The 22,087-nt window shown below is 43.2% G+C and overlaps 1 protein-coding gene across 11 annotated transcripts in view; it reads left to right on the plus strand.

Annotated features, from left to right (window-relative positions):
• Positions 1-22,087, plus strand: part of PLCB4 (phospholipase C beta 4) — a 460,969-nt gene that overhangs the window by 302,312 nt on the left and 136,570 nt on the right. For all 11 annotated transcript variants that reach the window (XM_070471870.1, XM_070471879.1, XM_070471875.1 and 8 more), the window contains 3 exons: positions 6,437-6,517; positions 7,801-7,860; positions 9,313-9,456. In XM_070471870.1, the coding sequence (XP_070327971.1) occupies positions 6,437-6,517; positions 7,801-7,860; positions 9,313-9,456 (285 nt within the window). The remainder of the gene's footprint in view (positions 1-6,436; positions 6,518-7,800; positions 7,861-9,312; positions 9,457-22,087) is intronic.

Raw genomic sequence — 22,087 nt, forward strand, 5'->3', positions numbered from 1 at the left:
CATGGCAAGATTCTCTGGCAGATGCTGCAGCGGAGGCTGGCATTTGAGCCCAGGAACGATAAGCCAGCTTCCCTGGCAGCTCAGCTGGTAAAGAACCCACCTGCAATGCAGGAGACCCTGGTTTGATTCCTGGGTTGGGAAGATGCCCTAAAGAAGGGAAAGGCTACCCACTCCAGTATTCCGGCCTGGAGAATGCCATGGGCTGCATAGTCCCTGGGGTCACAAGGAGCCGGACACAGCTGAACAACTTTCACTTTAAGCTATAAGGTCTGGGTTGCAGTGCGCCTCCTGAGGCTTTTCTTTCTCAGAAATTAGGATTCTCCTTATGGAATGTGAAGCCCTCATTCGCTTCACTCCTCTCTCTGTTCTAATCTACCCACCCAATCACAAGCACCGAAGAGGCCTGGAACAGCTAGGTAAATGAAGAGGAGTTCAGTTTAAATAGAGAGGAGTTAACACATTTGTTAACCAGCCCCAAATCTCTGTCCCTACCTGGTAGTAAGACTTGACCATTCCCTAATTGACGATGCAGACCCCAGGGTAGAAAGGTCTAGTCATTCACAGTTAACTCGGGTATTATTGGTGGGTAAGAGGGAGGGAGACGCAGGGTTAGATAAAACCACAAATCACAGTTAAAATAAAATCAGCCACCTGTTATCACCTGTTATCTAGAAACTTCACCCAAATACTTCCCAATCTCTGCTACTCTTTATGAGAAAAAATAGGATGAAATGTTGTTTAATCAAATAAATAACTTTTAAAATTAAAATAAAGGAAAAATATTTTTAAATCATTTTGAAAGTAACTTGACTCTTTGAAACATAGACTCTGATACTGAATAATGTTGAAGGTAGTATGTGGTAGGTGAAAATTGCACCAAAATAATGCTGAGACGCAGCCATTAAATATACTCTACTGTTGATGAAATGGGGACAGGGTCTCTGGAAGCCCTCAGGTCAGGGATCCTCAAGGCAGGACCAGCTTCTCGCTGCAGCGATTCCAGCAAAAGTGATGCTTCTCTCCTTTTCCAAAGAGATTGCCCCCAGGCCCCCAACGTCTGCCTCTCCCGGGGGCCAGAGGACAACGTTGGTGTGGACTGGGTGAGCTAACTGGTCCTTGAGCTCTGCAGTGTGACTGTGATGAGCTGTGGTTAAGTCTTGGGAGAAGAGAACTTCTGAGCACCAGGAAGAAGTGCCGTTACACTTTTTTGCATCCTTATCAGAGAATCCTACTACCATTTGTCAACTGCCAACCAACAGATTGTGAGGGAGAAAGGGCCCAGCTCCCTTTGTTCTCCCCTGGCATGCTCGGATCTGGAGACGGATTCTTCCTGACAAGCGACCTGGGGATATCATTGCCTCCATGTGATCATGGAGCTGCAGCCCACGTTCTGGTCGGCAGGTGCCTGTGTGGCATTTACGACCGCTGTTATGGAAGAAGAATAGAGATTGGGCGCCTTTGCTCGCTGCAGGTCTGGTTGTTCTGTTAGTGCAGGGTGCAGAGAAATCTAAATGAATTGGGTTTCAGTTCCTTTCAGCCTATTGTCACATACCCCCTCAGATTTGCGCTCTCATTTTCATGGATACTTTCAACCCATTTGGTCCAAGAATGTTCCAGTCACAGCACAAGCTTTTTGTGGGTTTTGTTGGAAACCTTGTTATTAGCATCTGCCGGTGCTCCTTAAGTGTCTCACTAGAGAATTTCTATTCTGGCAGTTGATTCTCCTGACATCTGGTATTTTTATCTATGAACTATATAGGCACCTGGCAAATTATATTTTCCCCTTTTGCTTTTGTTGCTAGGGAGCCCAGAGCCAGTGAGGCATCTTATTCTCACTGTGTAGGACCTTTTTAAAAAAATTTCTGAAAACTCATCTTTTACTTTGTCCTTATTTTGCAAGGACAAAGTATTATTTTGCTTTATTTTTCTTCTCCTTGCCTGTGGTTCTTATCCCATTTTGAAATAATCTCTTCGTAGGGGCATTCAGGCAGTTCTCCTGTTCTGAAAGGGATTCCTAGGAGGTACCTCAAAACCATACCCAACCTCTAAGATGAGCTTGATGAATTAGAAAAAGCTTCTGCTTCCTCCAGGCAGGCAGCCTAAACGATGGTGGCCTTACGTTTGTCTGTCTGTTCATGGGAGGCCTCCAGAGACTCACCCTTATGGGGGCCTGGTGCAACCCCCTCAACTTGCGTGATTTCTGGTTTACATTTTATACGCTGGCCTACTGTGAAGTATCTTTGAAAAAAAATGATTCGTTTAAATTTTGGTGCATGAATTTACTTCAGTGTGCGTTTGATGTGCTAGCTGCTTGGAGCACAAATGTGAACAAGGTTTCAAGGATTCTGCCCTCATGGAGGTTAAACTGGTGTAGGAACCCAGCCATGAATAATAAAGAAATAACTGCAGACTGTGTTAGTTGCAAAGAAATAATCAAGATGCTATTTTAGAAAATAAAATGACAAACCTATTAGGGAGGTCAAGGAAATATCCCCTCTGAAGAGGGGAAAGTTAAGGTGAGCCCTGTAGGATGGAGAAGCTAAAGACAGTAGGAAGAGACTTCTAGGAAGGAGGAACAGCCAATGCAAAGACCCTGAGGCTAGAAGAGCTTAAGAAGTACTCTTATGGAAAAGAGTACTGATGGGTGTAGTGATCAAGAAGGAAAACAAAGACAGAGAATGATGTGAGATCAGGTCTCTAAAAAGACAGAGAATGATGTGAGATCAGGTCTCTAAGACCCAGATTATATAGGACCTTTTAGCCCACGCTAGGAGTTGGGATTTTATCCTAAATATGATGGGGATCTATTAAATGGCTTCACTGTTTGAAGAATAAATCTGGCTGCTGTGAAGGAAAGAGTAGAAATGAGTTGATTAATCTATGAAAAAGATGGTGATACTCTGGACCAAGATGGTGGTGGTGGTGGTGGAGATGGATGCTATAAAAATGGACTTCTTAATGGAAAGTCAAGATGATTGTAGTTTCAGTAAATCAGGACACTAGTGACAAGTATTGAGCCAGAATGTCTTGTGATGGAAAGGCTTGAGGAAAGAGGGTGAGGAACAAAGAATTTGGTTATGGATGCATTAATTTAGAGACATTCATGTGAAGAAGTCAAGAAGAGAGTTAGCTGTCTGAACTGAGAACCCAGAGAGGCTGGGGCCACTACTACAAATTTGGGAGTCATCAAGAAGTAGATGGTGTTAAAGCTCTAGCATTAAAGGAGGTCTTGGAACATAGTAGAAATAACAATCCCCAGAGCCGACTTCTGCAGATCATGTAAGAAGTTGTTATGTTGAACATGTAGAAGAGCAAATCAAAGTTTGCCTTGCATATGGCAGCGTGAAAGTGAGTCATGGTGAACCTGGCAGAAAACTGTTAGCAAGTGGGATGAACAGAAGGCAGATGGAACTGGTCAGAGATGGTATGGAAGAGAAATAGTAGAGACAGTGGCTGGAGACAAACTCTTCAAGATACTGTGCCCTTAAAACGGATCAGAGACATGAGGGAGTAAATGAAGGAGTAAGAGGGGACGGCTGGAGCTTATTTGTGTGCTGATAGGAACGACCAGAAAACTCAATGTGTATCGGACGACGATACACAGAAGACTGAAATCCTTGTGCAGGTGATAGAGGATGGAATCTGGAAGACGACTGGATCTGGAGCAGAAGCGGAGGGATTCACCTTTGATGGGTGAAAGCATACTTTATTAGGGGGAAGGATGGAGAAAGTTCTCATCTGATGAGTTTCCTTTATTTAATCAATGAAGTTCAGTAATTGGCGAGGAGTAAAGGAGTTTGAGACGCACTGAGATAATCCTTTTGCAGACTGGGGAACTTTAAAAGAAAGAGTTATAAGGTTGAAAATCATGTGGACTATCCATTTGAAGTTTATAATCTTGACTTTAAACCAAAGCCAGACAATCCAGTTTTGTGATTTTCTCCATCAAATTTAGTGATTAAAAAATGGACAGGATGGACTTAGTTTAAACAGAAAAGGAGACATAGAAGTTCAAGATGTCTGTGAGGAAGTGATTGTAATGTTGGACCATGGAAATAAACTAGACAGGATGGAAGTAAAAGCAAGGGAAGCCTGATGGTTAGCAAGGGGTGGGCAGGATTAATGAATAGGAAGTTGTAGGAACTTAGATTAATATAACAGAGTGAAGACTATAGAGCTAGGCGTTAAAAGCATCAGATAATCCAAGAGTGAGATGTTAGGAATCCAAATTCCCAGGTAGTACAGGTAAAGTCAGAGGGTACTAAGTAACTGAGAGAGGAAGAAAGAAAAAAACTTTGCTGTTAAGGAGGCCAAGGAACTGTAAGTTCCACCTCAAAATAAGCTGGAAAATCATTCTTATTTATCATGTATATTTCCTAGATCATTCCAAATCCCTATTTGGAATTGGCTTGGGTGTACGTAAATAAATAATGATGGTAGCTGATTCATTGTAGGCCTATTCTGTAAACACCATTTTAGGCCATACTTTTGAACACTGAGATTCTTTATTGACATTAAGATATTGCTTGGAAAGTATTCACAATGTGTTCATTCTCATAGTTTCATTATTCTCGTTTCTCAGTCAGTAATGATTCAAGACCTTTTGGGTTACGTTTAATACCTTTTTGTATGATGTACCCCACCTTCAGTCTAGCCTTATTTATGTGTCTAGTCTCATCTCCTGCCATCCCCTACCACATCAACTCCTCCGAAGCCCCTACTGTCAGCAGTCCTGCACATCTGCCACTCTGCTTCACCTGGATAGCTTCTGCTCATCCTCTGAGACCCATCTAAAGTGTCAACTTCTGGGTCACACCTTTCCTAAAAAGCTGAACCATCCAGAAGTGTGTTTCTGTGGGTCGAAAACATTACATATTGACAAATTCACATTGTTAATAATTTGCTACCACAAATGTAAACTGGAACCAGGGATGAAGAATGGTAGCTACCACTTGCTGAACTGTGTAGCAATGTGACTCACATTCATGGTAAAATGTAAAAGTTCTTTGCATTTATCATCTCATTTCATTCCCTAAAAGGTAGGTGTAAATATTTCCTTTTATTAGATAAGGATTCTGAGACTTAGAGTCTTCGTAAGAGAAAGTAAATAATAAGTGGCAGAACTGGATTTTTATCCCATAAACAAAGATCACATAATGCCATTCCTTCATCTTACTCATTACGGTGACTGCTTGCACATGATAATTCTTTACGTGTCAGAAAACTACACAAATTTTTGTTCAGGGCCCCTGGGACTCTAAAATCTGATATTGACATTGGCATTAACAATAAATGTTGTTACTTCCTTGAAATTTAGAAAAATAAGTTTTGAATTGAGAGTCTGGACTATGCTTAAAATCTTCATCCAGTGATTGCTCTCTATTTGTTTGAAGTCATACCCCGTTCCCGTTTGCCAGGCAGCCCCCTGTAGCAGTGTTATAATCATCTAGGAGGACAAGTTCTTTAGGTCACGAGAGGTGGGTTTGTTGACATGTGAGGGCCAAAGTCTTGGTGTGATGCAGGCAGAGGGCAGAGGGCATCTGGGTTCATTTCCTGGGGGCCCTTTTGCTTTCATTGACATAGAACTCGCCTGCAGTTTTTAAGAACAATGGTGCTTTCTTGCTAAAGACCAGGAATCCTTTGGGAAATACAACTTAGCTGCTGTGGGGCCCCTGCATTTGGCTAAGATTCCATCTTGATCTGATCCTGATGTCCACGGCAGTGGTTCTTAGATTTTTACTGTGTATTAGAATCACCTGGAGGGCTTGTTGGAACACAGATCTCTGGTTCCCACCCCAGAGACTCTGATTCAGTCTGTCTGGCCTGGAGCCCTAGATTCCGCCAATTCAGTCAATCTCCCAAGTGAGGCTGATTCTGCTGCTCCCAGGACTATACTTTGAGTAGCTCAAAGTCTTGCTTAAGTCCCGGTTTATGGAACATGCAATGAGATTGGATATAAAAGCAGAAAACTCAGCAGTTATCTGAGTAAACCTCTGAATGCTGAATTCTGTAGACAAAAAAAAAAAAACTGATTAAAAAAATTATCTCCTGATTTCTGATATTATGTTAGAGATCAGCAATAATTCCTCTTGTGTGGAGTGAGACCAGTTGGCTGACACCTGGGAGTCCTTCTTTCCAGGAGCTCTTTTTCCCGAGATATTAGAGAAAACTTCTCCTCTATGTACCTTCAGAGCATTAATGTGTTTTGTTCTTAAAACTGCCTTAAAGGAAGATGCTGTATAAAACTGATCAGTCTTTCAATGCAAAAATGAATGCAAGAAATTTTCAAAATGAAAATGTTACATAATATAATGAGAAATGTGGTCATTAGATTCAGGATGCATTTGTCTCTTGTTTAGATGCTAAAAGATATTTGCATTTTTATTAGATTCAAAATGGTGTGAGTCATGCAGATCAACACATTTCTTTTTCACAGGAATCCTTTGTGTTTGAACCCAACTGCCTCTTCAAAGTAGATGAATTTGGCTTCTTTCTGACCTGGAGAAGTGAAGGCAAGGTATGGCACAGAAACAAGTCGCTCCTTCTTGCTCTCAGGGTGAAGGCGTTTCATTTCTCCCCAAGGGACTGAAAGCCCCTTGTGGGCACGGACCCGACACTTATTCATCCATTCAAGACCTAAAATGTGCTTCCGTGTGCCAGACATTTGGGGATATAGCAATGATCAAGGATGTGATCCTTATAGATTCCAGCCTAGGATCAAAGTTGGGCATCCAAAAGAAAGAAAGTTATAAGACATTGAGAGCTGAGAAAGAGAAGGTCAGGTTACAAGAGCTTAAAAGCAGGCGAGTCTGATTTAAATCTTGGGAGCTAGAAAGATTTCCCAGAAGAGAGTTATTCAAGCTGAAGTCTCAGAGATGCGTTTAAGGGCACTTTCCAAGACTTTAACATATTTCACAGCGTTCACATTTTGTGAACCTTTGAGCTGAATTTCCGAAGAGTAGAATCAGAGTTTAAGTTAGTATAGTCCCACTGATATTTCATGTACACACATATTTAATAATATACATGGCAGTAATCACAATATTAAATATATAAAAGTAACATTTTGTACTTATTCAGAGTTGCATTCTGCATATGTGTGTGTATATATATATATACATATGGAATGGAATGTTTGGGGTCTCTGCAACCAGGCAGGATGCCATGAGGCCTTCCCAGAACAGACCCCTCCTCTATATCCGCTGCTTTAGCTCCTCTCTGAAGTTCCTAGATCGTATCTGATGCACATTTCCTGAGTTATTTCACAGATCCTAAAGCCCCCACCCAATGGAAGCATTTAATTACTTGATGACCATAAGGACATAGCCTCCTGGAGCCTCAGGATTAATAATGTTCACCCATGTTATCTCCCCATCAACCAGTCAGAGAAATGTGCACTAGCTGATCGTATGCCCTGCAATATCCCTGCCTCAGCTGCCCTTTGAAGCTGTTTTGCTGAAACCCTTTGCTTTGGGGAGCTCAGTGTTTTAGAGCGAGAGCCACCCGCTCTCCTTGCCTGGAGCCTTGCAGTAAACACTGCACTTTCCTTCACCACAACCCAGTGTCAGTGTATTGGTTTTACTTCACGCACAGGAATGGACCCAAGTTTGCCTTGAAAATATCTTGACTATTTTTGATTGTTGAAAATTGTTATCGTTATCATTACTTGTTTCTATTCCTGCTTCTGCCTTACTCTAATCAGCATCACCTCCATCATCACAAACGTTTGCTAATCAGCTGTCTGTGCTATAGGTCTGGCAGAATTTAGACTCACTGCCGTGTTGTATGCTCTCTTTGCAGGAAGGCCAAGTGCTAGAATGTTCCCTCATCAACAGTGTTCGGCTGGGAGCCACACCAAAGGTAGCCAAGCTTGGTGTTTGTTGTTCTTCTAGACACAGGCTGCTGTGTGATCCCTTTGTTGTAGTTTAGTCGCTCATTCGTGTTCAGTGCTTCTGACCCCAAGGACTGTAGCCTGGCAGTCTCCTCCTCCGTGGGATTTCCCAGGCAAGAATCCTGGAGTGGGTTGCATTTCCTCCTCCAGGGGACCTTCCTGACCTGGGCTTGAAACCTTGTCTCCTGCCTTGCAGGCATATTCCTTACCACCGAGCCACCGGCGAGGCCCGTTACTGCCCCCAAATCCTCAGCTGGATGAAGAACAGATACAGTTTAGAAATCTCATCTGTAATGGTTGGGTGATTTGGATTGCATTGGGTTTAATTATATTAGAAATTGTTATTAACCTTTGAAAATGATGACCCTTGTGTGGTATGAGCATTGAAATAAACTGTTCCCTTAACTCAGAAATTAATCTGACAAGCACCCTTCCCCCCGCATCCCCACCTTCTTTTTCAGCAAAGAGTGAGTCACTTCTGGTCCATGGCTGATGTGGAAATTTAGATGACTCAGGTAGTTCCATATTTGTGCACCTGTGCACACAGACCCTGCTCACCTTGAAGGCTCAGCTTGCCTCTGAGAGAAAAAAGAATGGCAGATCACATGAATAAGCCTTCACAGGGATTGATTTGTTTGAATGGGAAGCTGTTTGCGCTAGGAATTTAAAGGATGATTTTTTCCTAGAATATTCCAGCACAGCATTTATTCCCTTTTCCATAATTGTCTTGCAGGTTTGCAGGTTTTTAGATGTTCAAAACAAAATTATGCTCCTCACTTTGTTTTTGTTTTTTGTTAGTGACCCTCTTTAATGTTAGTTTAAAATCTCTGTGTAACTACCTTGGCATTTCCCCCCTGAGTCCTTTCAGAGGACAAAGCCACTATTTTATTTGTTAACTAGGGCAAACTTACACAGTTTTCATTCCAAATGAGGAGGCCAGGGCTCCTAGAGATGCACGTGTTCATTCTTTGTGTCCATTCTTTGTGTTTGAAAGACTCAATCTCATTTTTTAACAACTTGAGGTTGCTGACGGTGGCAATGCCCTGCATGTTTGTGTGAATCCCCAGTGACTGTTCTGAGAACCCCCTTTGACCTTTGCAGACATAATCAGGTCTTGGGCAGAGCCTTTGAGTCCTGATGCCGTAGTTCACGTCCTCCAGTAACTACAAGCCACAATTGAAAGAAAGACCCTGCCTCCCCATCTTCTAAATCAATAACTGTTTATACCTTTCTTACCAGATGAGTTCCAATAATGTGTAATGTTATAGGTTTTATCTATATGGGTTTTAGAATAACATGAGATACCTGGACATTTTTAAATAGAAGAATTTGCCTTACTGGATGTTTTTACATCAACTGTAGTTTCTTTTTCTATGCTCTGTGATCTAATGTATTTTTTTCCTATTTGCCTACCTCTATAGGATCCCAAAATTTTGGCTGCTCTTGAAGCTCTTGGCAAATCAGAAAATGATCTGGAAGGGCGGATAGTTTGTGTCTGCAGTGGTGCAGATCTGGTGAACATCAGTTTCACGTACATGGTGGCTGAAAATCCAGAAATAACTAAGGTATCCTCCATGAAACAACCTCCTTCCATTCCCGTATAGACATGTGTGGTGCACATAGTTTTTCATGTATAATGTCATTTTGATATATATTTTGAATTGTATAATTTAATTTAAATTTTAAAGAAAGTTTCCATTGCTTGCTAGAAAATTCAACAAGTGCAATACGCTTTCAGCATGTCGCTCATGAATACCAGCAGCCTGAACACTGACTGTGATATGTTGTAGGAACCTCTCTAACCAGAATGTAGACAAGAATCATCTGGGATTTAGTAAAAATGCAGGTTCTGATTCAGTAGGTCTGCGGTAAGGACACATTCTTCCTTTCTAACAAGCTCCCAGTTGATGCTGATGGTCTGAGAATCACAGTTTCAGCAGCAAAGGGTTAGAGCAGCACTACCCAGCTGAAATATAATGCAAGCCACAGATGTAGCTTAACTTTTTCTGGTAGCCACAGGTAAAATTAATTTTGTTATTTTATATCCCACACAGAAGTGATACTACATGGTATTCATTTTTGCCTGCCTGGCTTACTTCACTAGTGTCATCATCTCTGAGTCCATCCATGGGGCTGCAAATGGCCTCCTTTCATTCTTCTCTATGGCTGAGTAGTCATCCATTGTATGAATGTACCACATCTTTATCCATTCCTCTGTCAATGGGCGTTTAGATTGGTTCCATGTCTTGACTATTGTAAGCAGTGTTGCTCTGAGCATAGGGATGCATGTATCTTTTTAAATTCTGGTATGCCATTTTGTAACCCAGTAGGTCATTTTAATATGAAATCAATATAAAATCAGTTAACATATTTTACATTCTTCTCTTCATACAAAGTTGTCAAAATATAATACATGTTTTCAGTTCAGATGCACTGAATTTCAGTTGCTGCATATGGCTGTGGTTACCCTGTTAGTGCACGTCTCGATGACTGATACCTACCCTGCCTGTAAGCTATGAAAGTATTGGGTTATGATCCATTTTTTTTTCCATTTATTTTTATTAGTTGGAGGCTAATTACTTTACATCATTACAGTAGTTTTTGTCATACATTGAAATGAATTAGCCATGGATTTACATGTATTCCCCATCCCGGTCCCCCCTCCCACCTCCCTCTCCACCTGATCCCTCTGGGTCTTCCCAGTGCACCAGGCCCGAGCATTTGTCTCATGCATCCAACCTGGGCTGGTGATCTGTTTCACCCTAGATAATATACATGTTTCAATGCTGTTCTCTTGAAACATCCCACCCTCGCCTTCTCCCAGAGTCCACAAGTCTGTTCTATACATCTGAGTCTCTTTTTCTGTTTTGCATATAGGGTTATCGTTACCATCTTTCTAAAGTCCATATACATGTGTTAGTATACTGTAATGGTCTGTATCTTTCTGGCTTACTTCGCTCTGTATAATGGGCTCCAGTTTCATCCATCTCATTAGAACTGATTCAAATGAATTCTTTTTAATGGCTGAGTAATATTCCATGGTGTATATGTACCACAGCTTCCTCATCCATTCGTCTGCTGATGGGCATCTGGGTTGCTTCCATGTCCTGGCTATTATAAACAGTGCTGCGATGAACATTGGGGTGCACGTGTCTCTTTCAGATCTGGTTTCCTTGGTGTGTATGCCCAGAAGTGGGATTGCTGGGTCATATGGCAGTTCTATTTCCAGCTTTTTAAGAAATCTCCACACTGTTTTCCATAGTGGCTGTACTAATTTGCATTCCCACCAACAGTGTAAGACGGTTCCCTTTTCTCCTCACCCTCTCCAGCATTTATTGCTTGTAGACTTTTGGATAGCAGCCATCCTGACTGGCGTATAATGGTACCTCATTGTGGTTTTGATTTGCATTTCTCTGATAATGAGTGATGTTGAGCATCTTTTCATGTGTTTGTTAGCCATCTGTATGTCTTCCTTGGAGAAATGTCTGTTGAGTTCTTTGGCCCATTTTTTGATTGGGTCATTTATTTTTCTGGAGTTGAGCTGGAGGAGTTGCTTGTATATTTTTGAGATTAATCCTTTGTCTGTTGCTTCGTTTGCTATTATTTTCTCCCAATCTGAGGGCTGTCTTTTCACCTTGCTTATAGTTTCCTTTGTTGTGCAAAAGCTTTTAAGTTTCATTAGGTCCCATTTGTTTATTTTTGCTTTTATTTCCAATATTCTGGGATGTGGGTCATAGAGGATCCTGCTGTGAATTATGTCGGAGAGTGTTTTGCCTATGTTCTCCTCTAGGAGTTTGATAGTTTCTGGTCTTACATTTAGATCTTTAATCCATTTTGAGTTTATTATTGTGTATGGTGTTAGAAAGTGTTCTAGTTTCATTCTTTTACAGGTGGTTGACCAGTTTTCCTGGCACCACTTGTTAAAGAGGTTGTCTTTTTTCCATTGTATATCCTTGCCTCCTTTGTCGAAGATAAGGTGACCATAGGTTCGTGGATTTATCTCTGGGCTTTCTATTCTGTTCCATTGATATGATCCATCTTAATACCATAACCAGCCTACCATTGCCCTGGCAAGTGAGTCTCAAAGAGATATTGCCCAAAGTAGAAAGCCTCGAATGTAATTCACTCTCCTGCAAGTTGTTTGTCTTCGGGCAGTGTTACCTGTGGACAGAGCACCATTATCTTTGCATAAAATATGTGAAGAGGCCTGGGCCTCTGCTCTTCCATGGCGGAGATCTGGGTTTGGGGGATTGGGAGATGGGCATTTTATTGTCCCATTGATCCTGCAAGTAGAAGCTCAGTTGAATGAGAAAGGTCATCATTAGAAAATATTGAAATATTTTCATTAGAAATATTGAACTTTAGAGCCCTCAGGGAATTATCCAGGTAAGATTTTTTGATGAAACTGAGATAAGAAGACTTTACCCTGGACACAGAATCAACGGGTTCAGAACTGAGTTCTACAGATACTGAGACCATCAAGACTCTTTCACCCTCACTTACAAAGTGTGACTCATATGTGCAGTAAAGTTTGAGAAGCTCCCAACTGTGGCTCTGGGTCCAAGCAGGAATGGATGTTCCACAGGATGTGAGAGCCTTTGCTTCTATACTTGCATGGCTTAGTTGGTTTTATGCTGCTTTTCCAGATCACCTCGCTTTGGGAGAACAGATGTTGCCTTCAGGTTCTTTCATTATTGTGCTCGGATCTACATCCAGTTGGATGGTTTCTTGAACCCTGCTGATCTGAACAAGCGTTGTTTCTAGTGCACGCTTATGTTATTTGCTACAAAGGTCTTTCTGGTTGCTATCTGCCATAGCAACATTCAATCCCAGAAGTCCATGATCACCCAGAAAGAGAAAGACTTGTTAATCAGACAGATATTTAGATGCTTGAAATTTTGCCAAATGACAGTTCTGTAGACCTGTGTCATGTCTTTTGTCAACTTGTCATATTACAAGAAGCCCTATGACTCATGTGACCTTAAGAATCTGGGATCGGGAACAAGTTGCCTGGCCGCGCATCCTGCCTCTTCCTCTTCCCAGCTGTGGGACCGAGACACACGAGTGGCCTCCCTGGGCCTCACCTGCTTCATCTCAAAATGGAACAGCAGCAGTGTCTGCTGGTAGGATTGCTCTGTAGGTTGCAGGACTCGTTACGTGGAAAGTGGCTGTGCCTTTCTCATTGAAAGCCCCCAGTGTTCGTTCACTGCTCAGATTGCAGAGTCCTCCCAGGTTAGAGCTGGAGGTGGAACTGAGACACCACATTTTTCAGATGTAGAAGAGGAAGCCAAGGAGTTTAAAGAACTCGCCTGAGTCTACACAGCAGGCTAGGCCAGAGATCAGCCTAAAACTTAGCCTTCTGAGTTCTTGTGTGATACTGTCAACCCCACCCCATCCCTGAGCAAGTACAGTCCTGGGAAGCTGGCTCAGATCAGTAAATCGAAACGTTCTTACTTCCATGCTTTGATTGCTGCAGTCTTGTTTTATTTAAAAGCCATGGTCTGAACCCTGTAGTCACAAATATGTGATATATAAGTCTGTGTTCCAGGGTAGAAGTCTATACTTAAAGACAAGATTTGGGGTTTTTTGTGGTCATACCATTTTGACATGAATACAGCTTAGGAGCCCAGAATCATGGGACCATAGAACAGCTCTTAGCTAGTGATATTATGTTCACATTATCACAGAAGTCAATTAAAGCAAATCATCATTTTAAAAAATTACACTTACAGACCTTAAACACTCTCATGGCAGGCTGAGTGTGGTTTGAAAAAGAATTTCCAGACACAGAGCCTTTCAGAAGGGAGTGAGTTTATTAAGAACACAGAGCAGAGATAATGTGGGCTCTGTGAGTGCAGCAGGCTAACCTGATAGACAGGGAGAAGCGACACTTTCCGTGGGTTAGCAGCCAGTTTTTATAGCCTCAAGACAAACCAGATTCCTGCTGGAGGCCTGGCTTTAGGTGACTGGTTAGGGCATGATAGGGTGATCATGGGGTGGGCATTTTTGCTGAATTTGGTGTCAGGAAGCTGGTTGGTGATGATCAGGGGGGATTCGGGGCCACAGTTACAAAGGGGCTTAGTCAGCTTCAGAGGTGCCCTTGGCGCTGGGCTCCACTTCTGCAGCCTTGGTGCAAAGCCTCACACGTGTGGCCTGGGACAGAACTCCAGATACTCTATTCTAACTTGAAACATACAGATTTGGTTCAGTTGTTGGCCGATCTTTTGATGTTAGAGCCAAGATCTTTGCATTTAGTTTGGGTCTATTGGTTGTGTTTGATGGATTTTTTGCCAATGTGTGCTCAGTCATGTCCGACTCTCTGTGGCCCTATGGACTGTAGCCAACCAGGCTCCTCTCTCTATGGAATTTTCCAGGCAAGAATACTGGAGTGGGTTGCCATTTCCTATTCAAGGGGGTTTTCCTGACTCAGGGATAGAACCCTTGTCTCTTGCATCTCTGAATTGGTAGGCAGATTCTTTACCACTAGTGCCACCTGGGAAGCCTTTTTTTTTTTCCACTTGTACTTCACCCGTAATGCATTGTCTGAAATATCCAGTTTGGTTTCTTTAAAATACAACTGACTCCACTTTAAAGACATTCTTGGAGCAGTTAGAGAACAGAATCCTACTACTGAATAACTTCTTTCCCTGATCTTTTAGTTGTCTCATTTACACAGAACTTGAGAAAAAATTTTTAGCAACTTATCTTTAAAGAAATCTTCCCAACTATCCACTGGAAGAACTAGCAACCCTCTTTCTTTCCACAAGCATTTTTTACTGATCATAGTTTTTATTACAAACATAAACAGGTATGGAAATAAATGTAAATAACTCATGGTACTCATGCAAAATGAGAGCAGAAACTTACAAAATGCTGAAAAATAGCTTATTGACTGTGAGGATTAGCCATTCTCTGGGTGGTCAGAATGTTTTGCTTGTTTTATGCCATCTGACAAGTCTTGGTCTGACCAGTGATATAGAGAAGTTTTAAGAGGTTTTCTAGTACAGACCTTGCCTAGGACTATTTATTTGAGATTCTGGAGTCTGTTCTTAATTCCTGGGCTTATATGATACTTACAGTCCAATGATTCTTAAAAATTCACTTGACCAAACATTGAATCCAGGCAGGTGGAATTCATCAATTCATGTCCTGTCCACCGAGGACCAGCTTTTCCATGTGGGACCTTGCCTGACTCTGAAAGTCATCTTACTTCCTTGTTCCTCCACTTCATAAAAGGGTTCTCTGACATCTTTTCTTACTTCAAGTGGGTGTTTTGAGAGTCAATAACATTTAACATCAAATCTTACTTTACTAGAGTTAAGGTTTCAAATAAATGCAAAATATTTTCACAGTACCCGAGACAGTGAAAATCATGGTGCGTTTTCTTGTTTAGATAAAAGATGACACGTGTATAAAGACATCCTTATAGCTCCTCTTGTCTTTTCTTCAGCCATGCCCTCTGCTTGAAGAGTAAATAAGCTTGCCTAGTCCCTCTACCTCTTTAACAAGATCTGAGCTCAATTTTACAGACCTTTCTCCCCTATGGAGTAAATGTCTGATAGGATCCTAAACGTGAGTCCACGTCAGACCTTCCAGCCACATGCTTCCAGTTGCTGAGGCCGTGGACACTCTCCTCGTGTGCCCTGATTGGTCTGTTAACAAACACTCTTGTGTCTAGAATCTAGCTGCTTCTACCATCACCGTTACTGCAGCGCCCTCCCAGCCGATAGCATTTCTCCCCTAATCTCTGCCTTGACCTTGTCTGTTGTAGTCTGTTCCCAAAATAGCAGTTTTATATATATAGCTATATATATATAGTTTTATATAAAATAGCAGAGGGATGTTTCTAAACATAATTCAGATCTCATCACTGATGCTCAGAACCCTCCAAGGCTCATGGGGCCTTAAATAATCCCTTCTCACGTCCCTTCCTCTGGCTGCTATCCTCTCCCTCTCCCTATTTCCTTCCAGCCTCAGGAACTTTGTGCTTACCATTCCTTTTGCCTGGAACATACGATTCCCCAGCTACATGCGGCGCTCCCTCCCTCACATTTCTCAGGTCCCTGCTGGAACCTCACCTTAGCTGCCTGCCTCATCTCCCCTCAAGACAGGCTAACTTCTTATCCTGCTTTATTTTTCTGCGTAGCACTTACCGCTACTTACATGCCATACATTCATTTACTGCCTCCCCATTCCCTACTACATCCCCAGCATCTAGAACCTTCAGTGCCTGACATTTAATCAGTGCTCACTACATACATTTTGTTGTTTTGTATATATAAAGTGCTTTTAGTGGGCCATCTTTAAACTCTAGTGAATTAGTTTCAATATTGCTTCAGTTTTATGTTTTGGTTTTTTGGCCATGAGACGCGTGGGATCTGAGCTCCCCAACCAGCGACTGAACCTGCACCCAAGGGAAGTCCCTCTGTGTATAAATATAATTTCCAGAATGACAAAGAAGCAGCTAACTGTGCAGCCTCTGGGAGTGGAAGCAGACGGAGAGTGAAAGATGTTTATTTTTCTCTTCTCATTTGTCCTTTTTTGGGGGACTTATTTTTTCTTTTTCGTTATTAAACTTAATTTCTATTGGACTCTAGCTGCTTTCCGATGCTGTGTGGGTTCCTGTTGTTCCGCACAGTGAGTCAGCTGCGTGCACACATGGACCCCCCTTTCTTGGGTCTCCTTCCCGTTCAGGTCACCTCAGATCAGCTGTGTGCACGCATGGACCCCCCTTTCTTGGGTCTCCTTCCCTTTCAGGGCACCTCAGAGCCCTGAGCAGAGTTCTCTGAGCTGCATAGCAGGCTCTCACTGGTTGTCTGTTTTATGCATAGTATCAATAGTGCAAATGTGTCAATCCCCGTCTCCCAGTTCATCACACCCTCTTTCCCCCTCAGTGTCCATGCATTTGTCCTCATTTTATTGAGGTTTTATGTGGACTGAATCCATAAACTCTAACCTAGGTGATAAATAGGTATAACCGTCAAATTTTTTTACAGTTTAGCTCTAAGAAAAGCTAGGAGAATGATGTTTAGATAAGAAAACCAAGAAAATGTGATTCAATGATAGTCCAAAATGTCTGGGATTCCATGGCATTATTTTTAGAGTCACTTTTCAGGATGTAAGGGGGCCGTTGCTAAGAATCCATGACAAGCCTGGAGGCTGTAACCCCAGTGTCTTGACCTCTTTCTAATTGAGATCATTGTTTTCTGCGCTCTGAATCCTTCCTGTCATTCCAGTTAGAAAACTCTGCTTTCATTTCCTCTCCTGAAAGGTCTTCTGTTAAAAGGAATTGCTAGCAAATTGCTGGTACTTTTCCCTCCAACCCAGTATGCCTTTGGGTAATAGGTGTGTCTGATTGGTCACAGAACTTAAAACATATATAAATAAAAACAATTGCATGAAGGAATACTTCCCTTTTTTTTTTCTAAACAACCCAGTATGCCTTTGGGTAATAGGTGTGTCTGATTGCTCACATAACTTAAAACATCTATAAATAAAAACAATTGCATGAAGGAGAGACTTCCCTTTTTTGTCTAAACTGTATGTAATAGAGCTTTTTTCTGAGTCCTCATCTCTCTGCCACTGTTTTACCGTAGACTCTACTGTGCTATGTGCTTAGTCGCTCAGTCGTGTCCAACTCCTTGCAACCCTGTGGACTGTGGCCCACAAGGCTCCTCTACCCACGTGATTCTCCAGGCAGAACACTGGAATGGGTAGCCATTCACATCTCCAGGGGATCTTCCCGACCCAGGGATCGAATCCAGGTCTCCCATGTTGTGGGTGGATTCTTTACTGTTTGAGCACCAGGGAAGCCCATAAACCCTACAAACAATGCCAAATATTATAACAAACTTCTTCAGTTAGAAGAGAAACTCGGTTTCTTGGATGTATTTTTTCTATCTTAGGATACAACTAGCTGGGGAGGATTTTGTCTCTGGTGTGTTGAGGGAGTTCAGATGTCTTTCATTTAGTTCCAGCTGGTGCTACGGAGTGAACTGCAAGCACAGTCACTGCACATAAGATTGAAAGGCAGCCCTCTCTGAAAATCTCCACAAATAAATATGTTATTTTATTCCCAGTTGAATTTTATTTTGATTACAAAAATAAGCTGTTGTTATGAAGTTCAAAATGCACAGATTTGGATGTGAGTTTAGACAACTTCCAGACTGCTCATTATACTTTCTGTAGGTTGTAAATATTTGGCAAACTCCATAAGTTATGCTTTGTAACCAAGTCATCAAATAAGCCCACAATTGAATACTATAGAAAGTAAATTGCAAAAATGTTATGTCTTCTTCTTGTAGACAAAAAAGATAAGGTCAAGTAGTTTATTACAGGTAATAAAATCTTATTTAAGTCAGTTGGATTGAATGTCAAAATCACTCTGCTGAATTGAAATCATGTTGAGTGGAAGAATTACTGCAAAAGTTCTTGGAGAAGGGATTCATTCTTTGTTTTGTTAAGAAGGAAAAAAATCAAGTTCACATTTAGTCAGAGCTGCATAATGGCTTTTTGCTCATACTCTGCAGAGCTCCCCTGGGCTTCCCAGGTGGTGCTAGTGGTAAAGAGCCCATGTGCAAATGCAGAAGACAAAAGAGACTCCAGTTCGATCCCTGGGTTGGGAAGGTCCCTTGGAGGAGGGCGTGGCAACCAACTCCAATATTCTTGCCTGGAGAACGCCATGGGCAGAGGAGCCTGGCGGACTGCAGTCCATAGGGTCGAATTGCAAAGGTCACGAAAACACTAAAGCCACTTAGCACTCATGCAGAGCTCCCCTCCTTTCAACTAGCTCCTCTACTCACAGGCAAGCACAGACCTACTCAAAGGGGTCAAACCGGAAGCCTCACCTGGGACTTTCTTTAAAATGCAAATCCTTGGGTCTTATGTCTGCCTAATACATCTGAAATTCTCAGAATGGGGCTCAGCTATCCGTTTTTGTTAATCAAAGTATAACTGATTAATATAACAGTTATATTAATATATACAATGTTATAAACAATTAATATAAACAATGTTACATTGATTTGAGGGGCACATCATTGTGATTCAGTATTTTTACAGTAATATTTTAACTAGCCTCCCAGGTGATTCTGATGCTGGATGAAATTTGAGTCCGCATTAGCTTAGCTTACAAATGGCCCCAAAATTATAGCCACTTTGAACCCAAACAAGTTTTTATCAAATTAATTGACTGCAGCAGGCAGGTGAATCTATAGACCTCCTGATTCCTGTGGCCTTACCAGAAATGGTTAGAATTCACTAATACAAAAAGCATGATTAAAATGAATTCATTTCTGTGACCCTACGGGGGGAAAAGCTATTTCTTGAAGTGTAGTTTTAATTGTATTAGCTATCTGGTGGTTCTCAAAGTGTGGCTCCAGACCAGCAGCTTCAGTGGTACCTGGGAACTTAATCCAAGATGTGAGATCTTAGGCCCTGCCCTAGTGCTCGAGTTAGGAGCTCCAGGTGAGAGCTGGGCCCTGCAGAAAAGCTCTGTAAGGAGTTTCTCCTGCTTCTCTTGCAGAGAAGCCTTGAGGAACTTGCATTTACTGGTTTGCTGCCTAGGCTCACCTGAGCCATGCCTGCTGAATGCTAAAGGAGCTCAGTTGTAAATCTGCATTTCCTATCCATCATTCAAGCCCCAATATACTAGTTGATTTAAGTTCTTCACCACATTGTCTCATGGTTCTTTGAGGCTCAAGTTTGGGATGGGGTACATGTATGTGTGTGTGAGTGTGTTTTTCATGTTTCCAAGAGTGAATGTTGGCATGCTCTTGTTTTATTTTTTCTTTAAACCATCCCGAATTCATGGGAAGCAAATCAGCAAAGAGCAGTAGAAAGTTTTCTTAAGGACAAAGCTGTGAATTGGAGCAAAGAGGTGGATGCGTATTTGTGAGCTTTAAATGTCCCCATCTCACCTAGGTGTTTTCTTCTTGCCAAGAAAGAAAGTGGGGCTCATTTGCTTAATTGCAGAGTGGAATTTGGAGACCATGACACTCTGAGCCTTGGGTGGGTCGTATGCATCAGTGGCTGTGGATTCTGAGCTTTGGGTGGGTCGTATGCATCAGTGGGTGTGGATTCTGAGCCTTGGGTGGGTCGTGTGCATCAGTGACTGTGGATTCTGAGCCTTGGGTGGGTCGTGTGCATCAGTGACTGTGGATTCTGAGGCTTGGGTGGGTCGTATGCATCAGTGAGTGTGGATTCTGAGCCTTGGGTGGGTTGTGTGCATCAGTGGGTGTGGATTCTGAGCCTTGGGTGGGTCGTGTGCATCAGTGAGTGTGGATTCTGAGCCTTGGGTGGGTCGTATGCATCAGTGACTGTGGATTCTGAGCCTTGGGTGGGTCGTGTGCATCAGTAACTGTGGATTCTGAGCCTTGGGTAGGTCGTATGCATCAGTGAGTGTGGATTCTGAGCCTTGGGTGGGTTGTGTGCATCAGTGACTGGGATTCTGAGCCTTGGGTGGGTCGTATGCATCAGTGGGTGTGGATTCTGAGCCTTGGGTGGGTCGTATGCATCAGTGGGTGTGGATTCTGAGCCTTGGGTGGGTCGTATGCATCAGTGGCTGTGGATTCTGAGCCTTGGGTGGGTTGTGTGCATCAGTGACTGTGGATTCTGAGCCTTGGGTGTGTCGTGTGCATCAGTGACTGTGGATTCTGAGCCTTGGGTGGGTCGTATGCATCAGTGAGTGTGGACTCTGAGCCTTGGGTGGGTCGCGTGCATCAGTGAGTGTGGATTCTGAGCCTTGGGTGGGTCGTGTGCATCAGTGAGTGTGGATTCTGAGCCTTGGGTGGGTCGTATGCATCAGTGAGTGTGGACTCTGAGCCTTGGGTGGGTCGTGTGCATCAGTGAGTGTGGACTCTGAGCCTTGGGTGGGTCGTATGCATCAGTGAGTGTGGATTCTGAGGCTTGGGTGGGTCGTATGCATCAGTGAGTGTGGATTCTGAGGCTTGGGTGGGTCGTGTGCATCAGTGAGTGTGGATTCTGAGGCTTGGGTGGGTCGTGTGCATCAGTGAGTGTGGATTCTGAGCCTTGGGTGGGTCGTGTGCATCAGTGAGTGTGGATTCTGAGCCTTGGGTGGGTCGTGTGCATCAGTGAGTGTGGATTCTGAGCCTTGGGTGTGTCGTGTGCATCAGTGACTGTGGACTCTGAGCCTTGGGTGGGTCGTGTGCATCAGTGACTGTGGACTCTGAGCCTTGGGTGGGTCGTGTGCATCAGTGAGTGTGGATTCTGAGGCTTGGGTGGGTCGTGTGCATCAGTGAGTGTGGATTCTGAGCCTTGGGTGGGTCGTGTGCATCAGTGAGTGTGGATTCTGAGCCTTGGGTGGGTCGTGTGCATCAGTGAGTGTGGATTCTGAGCCTTGGGTGGGTCGTGTGCATCAGTGACTGTGGACTCTGAGCCTTGGGTGGGTCGTGTGCATCAGTGACTGTGGATTCTGAGGCTTGGGTGGGTCGTGTGCATCAGTGAGTGTGGATTCTGAGGCTTGGGTGGGTCGTGTGCATCAGTGAGTGTGGATTCTGAGCCTTGGGTGGGTCGTGTGCATCAGTGAGTGTGGATTCTGAGCCTTGGGTGTGTTGTGTGCATCAGTGACTGTGGATTCTGAGCCTTGGGTGGGTCGTGTGCATCAGTGACTGTGGACTCTGAGCCTTGGGTGGGTCGTGTGCATCAGTGAGTGTGGATTCTGAGCCTTGGGTGGGTCGTGTGCATCAATGACTGTGGACTCTGAGCCTTGGGTGGGTCGTGTGCATCAGTGGCTGTGGATTCTGAGCCTTGGGTGGGTTGTGTGCATCAGTGGCTGTGGATTCTGAGCCTTGGTGGGTCGTGTGCATCAGTGGGTGTGGCATGGGTAAGGCTTGCCCTGGGGGCCTCCATGACCACCTGTCACCTTTGCTGTCCCTTCTTCCAGCAGTTCTTGAGCTCCTCTTGCCAGACTGTCTGCTCCAGGATCCAGTACTTAGTGTCTGACCCATGGTGGTGCTCTCTGCACTCTGAAATTGTTTCTTTATCTATGTATTATCAAAAGTAGTTCCTTTAGACCAGAAGTTGTTGACGCAGATGCCTGCAGGAGCCAGGGAGATGATGTGAATATTGGAAAGGTGCCAGGAGACAGGTAGGGATGGAATAGAATGTAGTGAAGTGGGGTGTACATACTCCATCTGGGGGCACTTACCTCTTGCCAGTTTTCCAACCATCAGAACA

The sequence above is a fragment of the Odocoileus virginianus genome, chromosome 9, assembly GCF_023699985.2.
Source record: "Odocoileus virginianus isolate 20LAN1187 ecotype Illinois chromosome 9, Ovbor_1.2, whole genome shotgun sequence".
NCBI lineage: Eukaryota > Metazoa > Chordata > Mammalia > Artiodactyla > Cervidae > Odocoileus > Odocoileus virginianus.